Consider the following 17,226-nt stretch of genomic DNA (forward strand, 5'->3'; position numbering starts at 1 on the left):
TTGTTCAGTACTCTGCTCATGGCGCAACCACCCAGGCTGCAGGAACAACCCAGAACAACTGTTCAACACTGAAACAGGCCAGTGTCTTCAATGTTTAAATTTGAGAGTTCTGCCATCAGTGCATTATAAGGCTAACGAGGATGAAACCATCTCACCGACTCTTTTATGATATGAATGTTCATAAATGCCTTCTAACTACTGCAATGGGACATAAAAGTCTTAAGAGACATGATCCTTCCACTCCAGGATCCCAAGCTACCAAGAAGAAAACTAGTGGAGAAAAATGAGGACTACAGGAAGAATTCAGTGAGAATTCTTCGCGATGGGGCTACTCGCCAGGCATGCTCATCTCCCTGCCCACATCCACTCCCAAACTGGGCTTTTGCTTCTTGTAACCTCATTTCTGCTGATGCCACCAGAACTGCTTCCAGTCACTGAGTCTTTGGACATCCCTATCTTGTTGTTAGCTGGTATTCAGTTAGTCACCAAATCCGAGTCCAGATGATCCTATCTATGGAATCTTTATTGTCATTCATGGTTCAGACTCTCATGGTCGCATAAGCAGACCTGAAGCAAGGGCCTCCTCACTGGGTTCCCCTACTACCCAATTCACTTTACACACTGTCCCTGGTTGATCTTCCAGAAGCAAGGCTGCAAGCACACCTTCTCCTAGCTCAAAATTATTCAGAAGTGCCCTACAACCTACAAAAAATCAAGTCTAAGAAGCCCCTTAATCCTCTAGAATTTGCCTTAACTTTCCTTCCCTTCCTTCCAACCACTGAGTATTTACCAGGCTCCCTGTTAAGAGCCAACCACTGTTGTGACACTTCTAATTCTAGAGCCTACTATTTCTTCTCAGGCACAATCTGAGCCAAACTGGACTATTCAACATTCCCAATACACACTCCACAATTCCCAGTATTCCTTCACTTTACTCACAATTTCCCTTTGCCTAAAAGGTCCTTGCCCACCCCATCCCCTTCTTCCTATCCTTCAAGGGTCCACCTGAAAAGTTACTACTCCAACACAGCTGTTTCCAATCCCTATAGCCAGAATCACTGTCTCTCTCCTCCGTTCCCTTGAAGACTCTGTTTACATGGGTAAACAGTCCACTCAATGCCAGGTACTATAATTTGCTTACACATATTTTGTTTTACAAGACTACATCCCCAAGGGTACGGACCTTGTGTCTGGGTAAGCCCTGTACTGTTCCACCTCTCATATTCCTGGTGTGTTGTCTTGCATAAACGGGGTAGTCAGTAAGAATTCACTAAGGGAAGCAGTAAATGTGTGAAGATGCCAGGAGTTTGAGGCATGGCAATACTGGGTGACTTGCTTAACTTAGGACAGACAGAAAAGAGAATACAGAGAATGACTCTTAATTGATAATCAGGTTCTTTTTCAAAATGCATTCACATGTGTGCCTTCCATCTTCCTGGCAGCCCTGTGTGAGGCAGGATCATCTCTCTTGAAGACGAGAACACTAGGGCACAGGGCTGGGAAGCTCCCTGCCCAATGTCACCAAGGCAGCCTATGGCAGTGGGGACCAGAACAGCAGCTGTTTCCACCCTAGGAGTCCTCGTAGTCAACTCTGCATCTGCTCGGCCCCATCCAAGTAGGCCCCGAGGAAAGAGAAATGGAGGAAGGCCCACCCCCCCAAAAAAAAGAAAAAGAAAAAGAAGAAAAATGCTGGTCCTGTATGCAATTTAATAAACACAAAATGTCGACATAATTGGGAAGATGTGAGCAGGCAAAAACCTTGTGGTTTTGTAACTTGTCTGCAACTGTATCTCAGCTGATGCTCTCTGGGGCACTGGATAACTAACAATAGCTAAGGACAACTAATAATCAAGATCAAACCCACAGGATAAGTGACATCACTGCCTTTTTTTAGCTCCTTGCTTGTGATCTGGGGAACATATATCCCCTTTTCCATACTGGGAAGTGATTAGAAAGATTAACTAATGAGCAAGTTATTAAAAAAAAAAAGGTTATTTAGCACAAAGAGCTATGGCTGAGAAAGAATGTCTTCCCATAGTTAAAATAGGGGTTAAGAAGGAAGATTAATCACAGCCCAAGGAATTTTAGTTTTCTGTTTATATTAAGAAATCACTGAATGGGTTAGCACAAAGATAATTTTATCTCAGCTTCCTGTATAGTGAACATATCAGTGAATCTAATGCACTGGAAAATAGCAAGCCTGCTTGGCAGCCTCATGACCTCGATCTGCCCTTGGGGAGTTAAAACTTCCTGTTCTATATTTATAAGAACTTTAAACTTTCACTCAGTTTTCTCTCTCTAGTATGTGCTCACAGCTAAGAGCTGCAATCTAAAAAGCTCCAGTACTACAAACAAATCCTCTTATATTTCAAATGCTTTTTCAAAGTAAGAAAAAGTGCCTATGACAGCTCCTGCTAAAAGCCTGGAATTAGGATTTTGTTAAGTAAGGGAGCTACAACCTGAGGGAATGCCCCACACAGGTCAGCTCCATGGCACCTGCAGTCAGTCTTTGGGGCCCTGCTGCATGGACTCTGAGTAGAGGGAGAAGTTCCGGGCAGGGCGTGGATGCTCTGCCTCTAGGCAGTCAGCCCTAAGAAGGGACTGTGAGTCCTAACCCTTCTTCCACCCACACGTTCCCATTTCCTGACACACCTTCCTCACTTAAGCTCTTCTTGCTCAAAGCAAACACTGCGCAGCCTCCTATAAGCACCCCCCCCCCCAGGTCTGTATGCATTCATACCAAGGCTGCTTGCCGAAGAATGTTAGTCAACAAGCATTCACTGAGAGTCTATAGCAGGTTCCCTTCATTGAGCATCGTTGCTAAGAACTTTCAATGACTGATGAATAACCTCTACAAATAGGGCTCCTACCCACCTTTCCAGGGGTAATTCCTATTATTGCTCTAAACACCATTCCCAATCAACTGTTAGTCCCCAAACACACCTTCCTTGCTCCTGGTTCTGCACCTCTGCTCATGCAAGTGCCTCTGCCTAGCAAGCCCTCTCCTTTCCAACACGTTTAAATAATACTTGTCTTTCAAGGCCTCTTCAAATATAATCCTTTGTACAAATCCTCAATTCCCACACCAAAATTAAGCTCCTCTTCCTGGAATAATTCCCAAAACACACTGCACAAATAAACTGACAGCAGATTTTCTATTAGCCCCTCACTATTAGAGATGCTAAAAGTCCCACCTTTCATCTCTCGAGTCCTTACCTTCCGGATCCAACAGTTTAGTGAGGCCAAGGTGCTGCTCTGCCAGGTTGAATGCGTTCTGCAGATTGTAGTGTGCATTGGACTTCTTTAGTTTGTCAAAATCTATCAGGTCAGGCCTATGCAGAACAAGAGTGGAGCATGACAAAAACCATGGCTTAAGAACACATATGACCAATGCGACATGATCATCACTCCAAAAATGGTACAAACTACCCCTTGGCAGGGTAAAACTCTCTATTATTATTTAATCATCAAACAATGAAACCTGATTTTTGAATAAACACTTCAAAGTTTATTAAGAGAGCTGAAGATAATAGGCAAACTTGTTTGGGAGAATTTACATATTCTCTCACATTTTCCTCACATGGAATGCAGGAATTCCCACCGAGGCACAACATCTAAGGCAATGGATATGAGTGTCAAAAGTCACCCAGATCTGGGCAGAAAAAAGTCAACATTCTACCCCAAAACTGTTAGTATGATTTCTGAGGATGTGACTTACCGGTGTTTGTGTATCAGTGCGTTGAAGGCCATGCCGTCCCTCCAGCTCGTGGTGAAATTGTGAATGTTGACGTTCGGGTACCTAACAAAGACAAAAAAGCACAAGAGAAAAGGCAACAGAGTTACCAAATAAAGATTTACAGTTTTGCGAAATGCAGTGTTAGGCACCTGGGTGGCTCAGTCGTTAGGCATCTGCCTTTGGCTCAGGTCATGATCCCAGGGTCCTGGGATCGAGCCCGGCATTGGGCTCCCTGCTCAGCAGGAGGCCTGCTTCTCCCTCTCCCACTCCCCCTGCTTGTGTTCCCTCTCTTGCTGTCTCTCTCTGTCAAATAAATAAATAAAATCTTTAAAAAAAAAAAAAGCTTGTACTATAAAAACGTGAGGCAATGAGTATCAATCAAAAGGACAATCAAGTCAAAACAAATATTGCTTCAACTTCAGCTTCCTATAAAATAAAAATAAAATACACACCCACATGGCTTTTCTTTCTTGGTAAGTCAATCAGACAAAAGATGTGAACTGAGTCTCTTAAATTTTAAACACCATGGTTACATAGGAAAAAGTGACCACAACCCCCAGAAATCTCTGAGACCTCTTTGCCTCCACTGGCTTTCCCCTCTGCCAGCGAAGATACCAGGACCCTGCAGTCACTGAGATCTGAATTCTGGGGAGAGAGCGAGCAGCTGCGATTACCTATTCATGAGACACTGAGCTTTCTTTCTGAGATCACTGAATTGAATGAAGTTTTATAAACCAAGTATCTCCCTGAAAAACTTCCCTCTATTTGAGACCTACCCCTATTCATCACTCAGCTATTCTATGCCGTTTACAGACTTTGTATCTCTGGTTGATTAAAGGCTTCTAACTAAGTTAATCCTCTTATTAGGCATACCCTCTTTATGAGCTCCATACTTACCATTAATCACGTCTATTACAGTTACAACTGTCCTCAAAGTAGTTTAAGTAACTCTCTAGTTAACCTGGTAGGAAATTGGTTCTAAGTACTGTAAGACCTAACAATTTCAGGAACAGAACAGATGCAGTTCTCTAGAAAGTAATTTCACTAAATTTCAAAGAAGAATACAGGGAAGGAAAACCAACACAGGTAATGTATAAAGACTACTCTTAAGTTGACTGCACAAAGCTTCCCCAAAGCAGCAAAAATTAAGAGAACACCCGCAACTGCTTTTTTAAAGTATCATGGACACGATTCTTCAACATGGTTTCAGGGTTTTAAAATGCAAGATATACTGCTCTCTGGAGCTCCCTGATAGAGAGAGAGAAACTCCTCTCGTGCTGTGAGCGAGCTACAATATCAGCCTTCAGCTGCTTGCGAGTTAACGAGCCTTCTTGATGGAAGCAGTGGAGGAGACGGCCGTCAGCATCGCAGAGAGGTGGCTGCAGTGGCCCCAGACCCCGGGGGGCTCAGACTCACCCTGCCGTCTTCATTTGGCACCACAACAGTAACGCGTCCTTGGCAGATTTCTTCTCCTTGTTGTCTTCAGTCTCTACACTGATGTCTTGGATCTAAGATTGACAAACAGGTAGGAGACGAAGACATGGCTCAGGTGCGAGGAACGGCCACTGAAGAACCGTTCTACACATACACGAAGACTAAGCTTCGGATCACAGCCCAGCTGGCACAGACTGTCTACTGTGCCAAAGAAAACTGCTTTCTTCAAGGTTCACCTCACCACAACACCAACCAGGTTTTCCACTTTGCACACAGATAGGAAGGAGTGAAGAGTACTTACCTGAATGCCGTCCCAGAACCCCCCCATTAGGGGTCACTTCTAACCTCAAAAGAGCCCATCTTCCCAACTACAAGTGCTCACTGTAAACACCCTGCACCTCGCCAGACCCCAGAAAAATCTTCGGTTCAGTTTTTTAGAACCAGATGTTTTTCACACTAGGGTGCATGTCCCTCATTCATGAGGACAGCATATATACCTTTTCCTAAAAGCAGACCCAAATTCTCAGAGAAAGCATGCACATGGTGGGCTTCCATGGTCAGTGCTATAGTCTGAATGTCTGTGGCTCTCCCAAACTCTTATGTTCAAATCCTAACTCCCAAAGGTAATGGTATTAGGAGGTGGGGCCTAGCAAAGGGCAGGATCCTTATGAACAAAACTAGTGCCTTATTTTAAAAAAAAAAAAAAAAAAAAAAAAGGCTCCAGAGAGATCCTTAGTGTTTCCACCACGTGAGGACCCAGTGACAAGTTTGCAGCCAGAATAGGGCCTTACCAGACCATGCTGGCTTGATCTCAGACTTAGCCTCCAGAACTGTGGGAAATGAATTTCTATTGTTTGTAAGCTGCCTTGTCTATGGTGTTTTGTTATAGCAGCCCGAATGGACTAAGACAGTCTGCATTCATAAGCCACACATGGAGAGCATAAAAGCAATATTATACACAGAGCCTGGTCTACTGGCACCAACGTCAGCCTGCCTGGTTCTAAAACCTGTGTGTCCCCGGGCCAGCTCCGCAGCTTCCCACCTGAAGAACGGCAACAGCAACAATAGCTGTCTCACTGCACTGCTGTGCACTTACACGGAGCAAGGATATGAAGTGCTGAGCTCCTAGAGAGGAACCCGTAAATGTTACCACCCTACCAGTTATGTGATTTTAGACAAATGCTCTAGATACCCTTTTGCCTTTAGATTCTTGCCTATAATACTACAGTGTGGGACGGGGATGGTGTTGGCCTAGAAGGCCGCCCGCCATCTTTTAGCTCCAGCTATTCCAAGCTTCCCTGCCCTGGTCCGTCATGGGTCTTCCTATTTAATCTAAAGACATGCTCCAGAATTCTTTCTGGAAAAGAGACAGAAGAATAATATATAAATACAAGATTAAAAAGTTAGGAACTTTCAACTAGGAAAAACCTCTAGAAATTGAAATAATTATACTTCTAAAAAAATTACCCTTTTTTAACTGTGCTAAGTATGGGAAGTATGAACCTGCATAAACTCCAAACTCTATTACTAGGATCATTAATTTTTGTGGAGAAAGTAAATGTGAAAGAATAACCTTATTCAAGGGGTAAGACACAGACTCATCGGGAAAGGCAGGTAGAATTCTACGCATTAACCCGTCAACCTTCTCATGCTTGTGTGTGAAGAACGGAATCTATTTTCAAACTTGGTCATTCAGAAACACAGTCTATCCTTCTGAAAGGATTTACAGGAAGCAAGACTTTCCTTCCAGTTTCCCACAACACCCTTTACTCTCTCTTAAATGGACAAGAAAATCAAACCTATATGTCATCATTAGTATTTAATGGATACCTGCTATGCACAGACCTGGCAGGTCAGGTCCTGAGAGCTCTGGACACGCGTGTGTGTGCACTGGGAATGTAAACAAGGCTGTATATTCAGGAGCTGGGGGAAAGAGAGATCTCTGTGGAATGTGGAGAAGCTTCACAGAGGAAGCAGAAAGTGAGCTGGGCTTTGGCTGATGCAGAATCAATACCTATTTGCAGAATGGGTACTGATTTAATACAGCTGCTAGATGGAGGAAGCGAGGTCACATAAGACGCCCACACTGCAGGCCATGCAGTGACATCAGCAGCCTAGATTTCTTGCCTTAAAGGAAAGAGAAAGTTCGTATCAGCATTTACAAGTTCAAGTACAGAAAAAGGCAAGCTGTCAGGAAGCTAATTAGTCCATGACTCAACCCAGTTCATGCTGAGAATCCTGGAAAGGGCTGCATGTGCTGGCTCACCAACGGGCAATGACCCGATGTGAAGAGTGGCCATCGTCAGGATGCCCTTCCACTCTCTGATCACTACAGGCCAAAGGCAAGAAAAAGAGAACTTTATACTCTACAAAACTGAGGTGAAGCTCAAGGAGGGTCCTACCAATTCCACTTCTGTTGGCCTAAGAATGAGAGCTATAATTAATGAATTTAATGGTATTGACTCCATTTTCAAATCATTTAAGAACTGACAGAAACCTACATGAGAGTTCCGTTTGCAAAACAGTCACTGATTGTATAATTAACTCCATTCATGATTTCATCTTCAACAGTGGTTCCCTGTTCAGAACTACGTTAAGTGGGAATCACTGGGGCTGCGACCCAGAGAATCTGAATTAGTAAAAAGCTTTCCCAAGGCCTCAGAGGATCACGAGGCTTGGGAACCACCCATTCAGGGAGTTTCTTCGGACAGCTCTGTTTCAGCTCCTACCCCTCCTCCCACATACACACCCAGAACACTGTTAACGCAAACCCACTCCCTGGGGAAATGAGAAAGAAAACGACTGGTTACAGGCTGATTTCAGAGTTTTAAGAAGAATACAAAGAGAACTATAACGTGATTTCTGTGTCTGCCCTTTTTTGGTGAGATTTTTGTTTAGCCAGAAAAATCAATCAGACTTTCTATCAAAGGTGTGGAACAGGAAGGAAAGGCACAGAGAACAGAGCCACCCAGGAGACAGGACTGTTAGGACATCTGCAGAGTAACCTGATTCCGGCATTTCAATTCTAGCTGAAAAGTGGGAGCAGGAAGCCCCGCCTGGAGAAAGAGCCGGTGACCAGGCCAGAGGTGCTCCACAGGACTGGAATTCCAAGCTCCCTCTTAAAGGGTCAGAAGCAAGCGCTGTAGCCCGGACCGGCCCTGTAATCTTGGATAAGGCCCCTCCCTTTCCTCACAAAGTGAAGAAATTAGACAGAATGACCTTGAGAGTACCTTCTGGCTTAGAGTACTTCTATACTTGGAGGCTTCCCCTCGAGTATAACAAACCCATAAAATCGTCATCAATTCACACAAGCATAAGGCTTCTGCACATTTCCCCTGAACACCACTTCCTCACATCCAAAGGAAAATGAGAAAGTGAAAATGGAGCCCACCCAGCTTCTCCTAAAAATATTCCAGGATATGTGCTACAACCCGGTGAAGTTCAGTCAGCCTAATGCCAGTAACCTAGCGTCAACCACATCTCTATCTTTGCTCTTGAAAGCTTAGGGGCAGACACCAGTTGTTTAGAGTGGCGGGCAGGGATGCAGCCCAGAAACCCCCTTATCTGACAAGAGAACTTTTCAGGGGCTGGCAAAACTGAGGGAGGATGTGGTAGCTGCCACGTGCCGACGGCAGCTGAATGCAACACACAGCTCTGCATCCCTGACTCTGGGATGCCATTTCAACCTGGTCTTCCTGGTTCCTCTGGAATGGGGAGAATCCTGGGGCCAAGCGTCCTTACCTGGAAGCGCAGGATGATGGTCCAGATGAGGCCGAGGGTCAGCCGGTGGTTCCCATCCACGATGTCATGGGAGCCCATGTTCTCAAGATGGACTCTCTGCTCCTTCAGAAACTGAAGGGCCTTGTCCACATTCTCCAGACAGTGGATGCGCATTCGTCCTTTGGTGGGTTTAGGCTAGAAACAGAGGAGCAGAAGGTGGAAACAGATCATCTAACAGGGCAGAAATAGGCTGGGAGCTACTGCCCAGAGTTCACACGTGCCCATTCATGCAGCGCTGCCCTACCCAAACCAAAACATTCAAAAACGTGTGTGCTCGCTCAGTACAAGGACAGTATTTACCTAACAAGAGCAAAGTTTACTGAAGGGACGGTGATCCCTCTTCAGAGGTTTGTTTAATCCTGCAAGGGCACAGGTTACAAATGAGCACAGAGGCTGGAAGGTTAGAGAGAAAGGAACCCAATCTCCCTAAAGGGTTTCAGAGGTACTGGCAGGTACTGCTGCCACCCACACAATTTTCTGCAGATGCATGGCAAAACATGCCTGAGGAATTTTCTGACTGCTTTAAACATAAAAATAGGTTTGCTCCTTGCAGGTCTGGGTTGTTTCCTAAGGCCGGCTCAAAATGAAAAGGGGACACACTACCAAATGAGAATGTCCAAGTGGCAGTTCATGAGGGTGATGCGGAGGGCTGAGAGAAAGGGTGTAGAAGGACGAAGGAAAAGACAGTATGAGAGCAGTGTAATTTGAATACCCCAATGTCTCTTCCTTTTACCCAGTTATATCTAGTCGAAGCAGCTCTGGGAAGGTGAACATTTTGAATAAATGAAGCAAAAGATCAAGCCACACACCCAGGAAATTCTCTGTGGGTCTCCGTCATCTATTGGGTCTATAAGATAGAGGTGGAGCTCATACCTCCACCGCCTGGCTCTGTCCTTTCCTCCTATCCATTTCCCAGCACAGCCCCCACTAGCCCGGGCTGCACCTCAGGCTGATGCTGCTTCCGGCTCTCCCAGGGTCTTTCCCTCTCATCTCTTTTCAATGACTGTGCACCTGACTAAGGAGACAGGGGTCCACTGACCCTGTGCTGTTTCAAACCCGAAGTATCCTGGTGCCAAGGACTGCAGAGCAATGAGGACTAGGCCATTCTACTAACTGTAGCACACAGTCAAGTGTGACTCAAAGGGGGCAACAAAGGTCCTTTCCTAACTGAGCGTGAGAGAAACAGTGTGGATGGAATCAGAAGGGGCTAAAGAGGAGGGGAACAGGGAGTAGACGGCGGGGGGGGGGGGGGGTGGCGCTGATGGTATCTTCCCAGGCTCCATCAGGTATAACCACTGTTCTTTCAGACTTGATCTCGAAAAACTCAATCGCAAAACACACAAGACCTTTCTCCAAGCCTCTATTTTCTCTCTACAAAATCTCAGCGGAACCTATGTTCTTTTCCACATCCATGTGGGTACAAGGTGTGAGTGGGGCAGGATGGTGATAAAGGTCTAATGCCTTTTAGACCTTTGACAAGGTCTAATGCCACATCACAGGGACGCCAGTGGATGCAACTGGCCATGCCAGATGAGCTATGGATAGTTCACTACAGACCCAGATGCAACTCAAGTCCCTGAAAAGCACCAGCCATTGGAAACACCAGGGCATGAGACACAGGAAGGAACTGGAAAAAAATTTTTAGACAAACCTCTTCAGGTAAAATGATCAGACTCCTTCAAATGGTTAAAAAACAAACAAACCTCATGAACTTCCAAAAGGCAGGGGAAAAAAAAAAAGGAAAACTTTCAGGAACCACTCCTCTTTTTTACAATTCTCCCCCAAATCAATCCAAGATTGGGGGGGGGAGGAGGAACTCCCTTTCCCTAAAATTTCCCTACTGCTCACGGCCTTTTATCTTTTTCAGTCATCAAACACGAGCAACCAGCTCTATGCAATATGCTTCTATTGGACAATTCGACACAGAGGACAAGTGTGCTGTTGAAACGCCTACATTCAAGTTACAATTTCACCACTTTCTAGCAAACCAGAGCCTTACTTCTCAGCTGTTTACCCATAAACTGGTTAGAATACCAATAATTATCTCAAAGGGCTGTTACATACATGAATGGTAAACTTACCATTACAGCATTCTCAAACACACAAAATGTTTCTCTACCAGCAAAGGGCACCTCAAGTCTTTTCCTCCCAACAATTCTACTTAAAAAAAAGGGGACTCCCATCTCTCCCTGTATTTAGATATAATACACCTCTCTGGAGACAACAGGAAATATTTAGGCCCTAGACAGAACTTTCCCACTAAGAGCCTGAGAAGTTGACATACTTCAACTGAAAGGCCAGCTCAAAATCAGGAGAAACTGTGTCTCCAAACAGTGATGATGATAATACCACTCTTCCAATCCCGACACCCCAAATTAAATTCTGGACTGGAATGGAAAGAAAAAGTGGTAGAGAAAAATGTGGCTCGGTGGTGTCCTGATGGAGGGGAAAGGGTGTGAAAATACCCAAATCTTGACACTTGTGGCTTCTGTACATAGTAAGCGCTCTGTAGTAGTTCAAAGCTTATTAGGAAACAAGTCTGAGAAACATGATTTACAGACATTTTAAATATTATTACTGCTCTGTAGCTAATTCAAACTGGGCTAAGTACTGCACAGTAACAATTAGTACATGTGCTTTATTACCTCAGTCCCTTTACCACCCTCACGTTTCTCAAACACTTCCCCACATTTCATCTCCGTCGAAGCTCACTCATCTGCAGTGGCCCATTCACGCCTTCTAAGCCAAAAGAATAAATAAGACATGGTGAGGTTAAATGATTCATTGGTGGCACAGTAGGATGGGGAGTAAGAAGCAAGAGTAAAACTCAAGAACACCAGCTGCCAGGTCTCCTGTATGCCTCAGGGAGTGCTTCTATCCTGTTTTAGGGCACAGTAGCTGGGCAAGCTTAGGGAGCAGTGATGACAGGAAATTAATTTTAGGAAGTATGAGTGATCTCACAGAGCTGTACCTTGAAACACACTGGTCATTAAAACAGCAGAGCTCCCAAGATCCAAACATTCTCAGCTGCCACTGACTGAGCAACTATGTTAACCTCTTTGTGAGGTGGTTAATGACAGTTATCACATTTAATCCTCAGAGTAACACCGTAGAATAATTACCACTTCACGAGGAGAAGACACTGGTTTAGACAGATGGGAGTAATCCATGCCGCAAGGATTCCAAAGCTCATTCTCTTCCTGCTACACCAAGAACCCGGAGTGGTGCACATTTCCACGTGAAAGGAAACAGACTTGGTTCCCATCTGGCAGATAGGTTTCGTTTTTTTTTTAAGTGCTATTTTTATATTATTAAACTTCCAACCTCTTAAAAGGAAAAAAGATAACAATGGAGAAAACTGAACACAATGGAATTAGGGGGAGGGGTGCAGTCCTCAGTAATAAACACTTTGAGGCCGCGCCCCAAGAGCGGCTGAGTCTGCCATGAAAAGGAGTGTTCCCTGTCTTGCCTCCATTAATTATTGTCAAATTTCCACCGTGACGCTGGTGTGTCCCTACCGCAACGTGTGCCTTTCTGTCCTTGAGGTCACTTCTGATGGGGCAGCCTGAAATGCCATTCCGTGGAGACAGGACTGACCCCAGACCCGCGTGTGATGCAGAAACGAGTGGCCGTTGTGGTGGCAGCAGGACAACGGTTCCTCTGAGGAAATGCCCATTTTTACGGATCCTCCTTTAAATCATTTTAATGAGCTTCCCTGCTCTTGTAGGCACTTTTCCTGTTTCCCTTCCCAAGGTCCCCTTCTAGTCCCCAGTCTTTATCAAGCACAGCTCTATCCTAGGCCTCACCCCAGGCCCATCTTTTTTCAGACTCCAAAGGAGGAGTGGAAATTACGGGGCTAAAGAACCACTTCTAGCACCTAACAACACAATTCCTATTGCTTATTAGAGCTACTTGTCCGAGCCCTGCCTCAGAGAGGCAGTGTGGCCTTGGGCAAATCCACCCGAGTGGACCCAATGCCTTTAGAAAGCAACAAAGGAGCTGGATGGTCCCCGGTCCACCATTCTGCCTCCACTGCCTGCCGATCCTCGAGTTTGAATCTATTATCCCCTGCACAGTGTCAGGATCTGCAGAACTACAGAATAATCACAATGGCAGGGTTTCTGTCAGAGCAGAGATGGCAAAGAGAAAACAAATGTTTCCTACAGCAATCTGGCCTCCTTGAGTAAAACAGGAAGACATAGGGAAGGATTTCTCGCAGGGTATTTTGGTAGGCCCCCTGAGGGTTGGGGTCATGCTGTTCCACCCTGGAACCCCCACTCCCTCAGATTTTCTCTATGGGTGTCCCAAGTCACCTTGAAGCCACCTGGAGCAAGAGTTCTCCAAGGGCTGCAGGGTGGACAGAGCACCAGCCCTGGGAAGTGGGAGAGGCTGACTCTAGGACTCTACCTGCCAAACTAGCTGGATGGCCCGGCTGGCTGCTTACTCTGACTCTCAGTACCTATGAAATGAAGGGATCTAACTTAGTGGTCACCAAAGTCACTTCCAGCTATAAAATACAATATATGTGCCGAAGAGTGGAAGGCTTACTAATGTGCAAAGTGAATTCTCACGTGCCCACTGATCCCTTGCTCCGTTCAAGAGGAAATGGAGGAAAGACACCAACTGGTCTCCACGTACAACGTGACAGACACTTGCTTATGTCTTTTTTAATCAAAAATAGTTTGACCACACACACACACACACACACACACACACACACACACACACACACGGCTTACTAATGTGCAAAGTGAATTCTCACGTGCCCACTGATCCCTTGCTCCGTTCAAGAGGAAATGGAGGAAAGACACCAACTGGTCTCCACGTACAACGTGACAGACACTTGCTTATGTCTTTTTTAATCAAAAATAGTTTGACCACACACACACACACACACACACACACACACACACACACACACACACACACACACACACACACGGCTCTACTTAATTCAGATGGTAGGATGGGAAGCACTAAATCCAAAGTCTCCTCCAATACAATACAAAGCCAAACTCACTTCACACTAAGTCCCCCGTCAAGTTTTGAGCTTTCACGAGTATAAATGATTCTTTTCCAGTTAGAATTAATCAAGGAATAACACACTGTGTCCCATTAGGTCCTGTCTCCTCACTGACTGGGACCTCTCCCAATGAGTATTTTCCTCCAGGAGGGCTCAGCAGGAAAGGAGGGCACCAACAAACAGGAGAGTGGACTGGAGGCCAGGTTCTCTGACTTACTAGTCACACTGGCCCTGGGCAAGATCCTGGTGCCCTCTGCCTACTTCTTCCATAAAGCCCAACTGCCCACTTCATTAGACTGTGAGAACTCAGTGAGATCGCGGACATGACAGTATATACTAAAAAGCAAGACACGCTCAAGTTACCATCACCACTCTTTCCAGAAACAACCTCCAATTTAGCTGGGATGCTTTCCTACCCCAGGTCCTTCCTGATGCTCACCACCAAATGCGCTCCTCACTCTTCCTCACAGCAGACACCTGACCCTTATCTTCTCCGGCCATCCACACCTGAACCCCTCCCTCCTGGATCCTGCTGGAACCCCACCCACTTGCCATCCACAAGGCTTGTTGCCCCTTCCCAACTCTAGGGCTTTGGGACCATTCACTCGGTCCTTTATTGTGCACACCTAGCACTATTAATTCACGTTTTGCACTTTTTGCAGTTAAAATTAGACTGCAATTTAATGGGGTGTTCCTCTGTTGCTGTTTGTTCAAAACAAAAGAAAATTCTCCCAAACAAATGACATGACAGACAACAGGTAGATTCTGTGGCCAGTTCACAAAACCCCATTTCAACAACAATACATGCCAGTATGGCTCTCCTAACAAAGGCTTTATGTAAAACTCACTTGGGCGCAGTTCAACACAGGATTTAAGGCTTAACAAATCTCATGGTAAATCTATCTTCCCCACCTAGCTCAGCCTGTTTTGGAATTAACAGTGGCGAAGAAAAAAAATCCTGTTGATTTCTCTTCTTTGACACTGAATAACAGAGTAAGACGACAGAATATCAGGAAAACAACAGGCAAGCAAAAACCAGTGCTATCTGCAATTGGAAATGACAGGAGCTGGGGGGGGGAAGGGCAGAGGTGTTCAGAAAACCCTGTCCTCTCTGGGTCAGAGGTGAGTGCTCTGGGGGGGAGGGTAGAGTGTTCAGAAAACCTTGTCATCTCTGCATCGGAGGTGAGTGCTCTGTCTGGCAAGAACAAGGCAGAAAACTGGCGGCCTTACTTAGAAGCATTCTTCACTAATGAGGCCCATGGAGGCACAGGCAAGCCTCAAACCTGGGTTGTGACCTGTGGGATCCACTCTACCCCCAAAGTCTAAGCCTGACAATGTTACTCCCAAGGCCCTGGGATCTGGGACCAATGACAAAGTAACTGACACAGGTTCTGTGGTCATAGCTTTGATCTGCTCAGTTGATGCTGAAGTCAAGGGTGGGCCTCTATTTTTTAAGGGAATTTTTAAGCAACACCTTCATGAAGAGTTACAGTCCACCGTAATTTCGGAGTAAGATATTGGAAAAAAATTTTTTTTTAGTCAACAACCCAATCCCACCCAAGTCTGAAAAGCTTCCTGGCTCAGCCTCAGAGTTTCCTCATTGCTCCACAGACTGATATACCTAAGGCAAAGACAGGGACATCTCCAGACACAGGTCCTGTCCAAGCGAGGACCCCAGAAGGGGAGTGCTGCCTTCTGACATTCCCAATACAGCAGTATCAAGTGCCTTGATAACCCAAATGCCTACTTAAAACTTTTTCAGGGGCGCCTGGGTGGCTCAGTTGTTAAGCGTCTGCCTTCGGCTCAGGTCATGATCCCAGGGTCCTGGGATCAAACCCCACATCGGGCTCCCTGCTCAGCGGGAGGCCTGCTTCTCCCTCTCCCACTCCCTCTGCTTGTGTTCCTGCTCTTGCTGTCTCTCTGTCAAATAAATAAAATCTTAAAAAAAAAAAAAAAAACTTGTTCAAATATAATTCGAATTCTACTGAGCCGAAAGCGGACGGGGTTAGGGTGAAATTGTCTGGGTCGTTAAGCTAATGTTTCTTTGAACTTTACTCAGTAAAAATCAGACAAATTTCCTCCTCTGTAAAGAAGGATTAACTGCCTCCAAGAATTTATTAATAAAGTAAATTTAGATATTCTAGTTTTTCAGACATTCATCTGTTATATACTGCCAAGCTGATGGTAAGGCATGGGACTAAAATGCCGACTGAGACACAGGTCCAGATGGAAGGCAAACGTTTATATCACACAGGGTTTGATTGGGGTCACTGGTGCAGAAAGCCCAGAGCTGACTGAATGCTATCTGACCATACACGTTTAGCTGTGGACAAGAATTTATCCGGGCCTGGAAGCTCTAACCGCCTCATTAGTTTTGTACTCTGAATATGCAAGGATCCTTTGGGGCAAGCCCTCAAGGAGGTCATCTCCTTCAGGGATGGTCTCTAACTTGAGTCCCCAGCAGCCTCCACTGCCAATAGGAGAGAATAGTTTTGTGTCCCCTCCAGAAAATTCCATGAACCGAATAAACCATGGGGCCAAACAGGCTGAAAATCTTCAGTCCGAATGAACAAGAGCTTTAGCTCACTCTATGGTATTCTTATTTTTGGAATAAGAAGATTAATCAGACTGCCCAACCTATAATCAGGGTAGGCTGTGAGGAATGAATAACAAAAGAAGCTAAGGCACTTGGGGGTTCACAAAGTGGTATGTCATTGCTAAACACAATTTCTGGCACTGACTGCCTGAGAGGTTGCAGATGGTGTCCATCCTATGTTCTTCCCCACCCCTACTCCCCTAGGTCTCTCTGGGTGACTTAAAAAAAAAAAAAAAAAGTACTGATAACAGCAAATAGAGGGAGGAGTGGGAGGGATCTACACATGACTAAGAATTATGCTTTGTTAGTAGCTTTCTTTTTCCCTACTTAAGTTCTTGTTACCCTGTTCAGAATAAAGGGCAATGGGACTGATCCCATTTGTTATGTGGGTATTATCGAAGACAAAATCTTCTTAGTGTTCAAGAATTATGGACCTTCAAAGGTGAACACTTTACTCCCTACAGCCTGGTAGACTGAACCCTACTGGAACCAAAATAAATGTTCAAATTAATTTCTATCCACATGACCTTTAAATAATTTTTTAGCTATTTTCAAAAACAAGCAAAATAAAATCAATCAATAATCACACTAGACATTTATGAAGAAAAAATTAGTTGAGAAGTAGGGGGAAATGTCTGCTTACAAAAATTAAATTTA

At 45.1% G+C, this 17,226-nt stretch overlaps 1 protein-coding gene across 5 annotated transcripts in view; it reads right to left on the reverse strand.

The window, feature by feature from the left end:
• Positions 1-17,226, reverse strand: part of SPTBN1 (spectrin beta, non-erythrocytic 1) — a 192,669-nt gene that overhangs the window by 52,240 nt on the left and 123,203 nt on the right. For all 5 annotated transcript variants that reach the window (XM_027622169.2, XM_027622170.2, XM_027622166.2 and 2 more), the window contains 4 exons: positions 8,912-9,085; positions 5,153-5,244; positions 3,719-3,799; positions 3,217-3,332 (listed from right to left, as the gene is read on the reverse strand). In XM_027622169.2, the coding sequence (XP_027477970.1) occupies positions 3,217-3,332; positions 3,719-3,799; positions 5,153-5,244; positions 8,912-9,085 (463 nt within the window). The remainder of the gene's footprint in view (positions 1-3,216; positions 3,333-3,718; positions 3,800-5,152; positions 5,245-8,911; positions 9,086-17,226) is intronic.

The sequence above is a fragment of the Zalophus californianus genome, chromosome 8, assembly GCF_009762305.2.
Source record: "Zalophus californianus isolate mZalCal1 chromosome 8, mZalCal1.pri.v2, whole genome shotgun sequence".
Classification (NCBI taxonomy): domain Eukaryota; kingdom Metazoa; phylum Chordata; class Mammalia; order Carnivora; family Otariidae; genus Zalophus; species Zalophus californianus.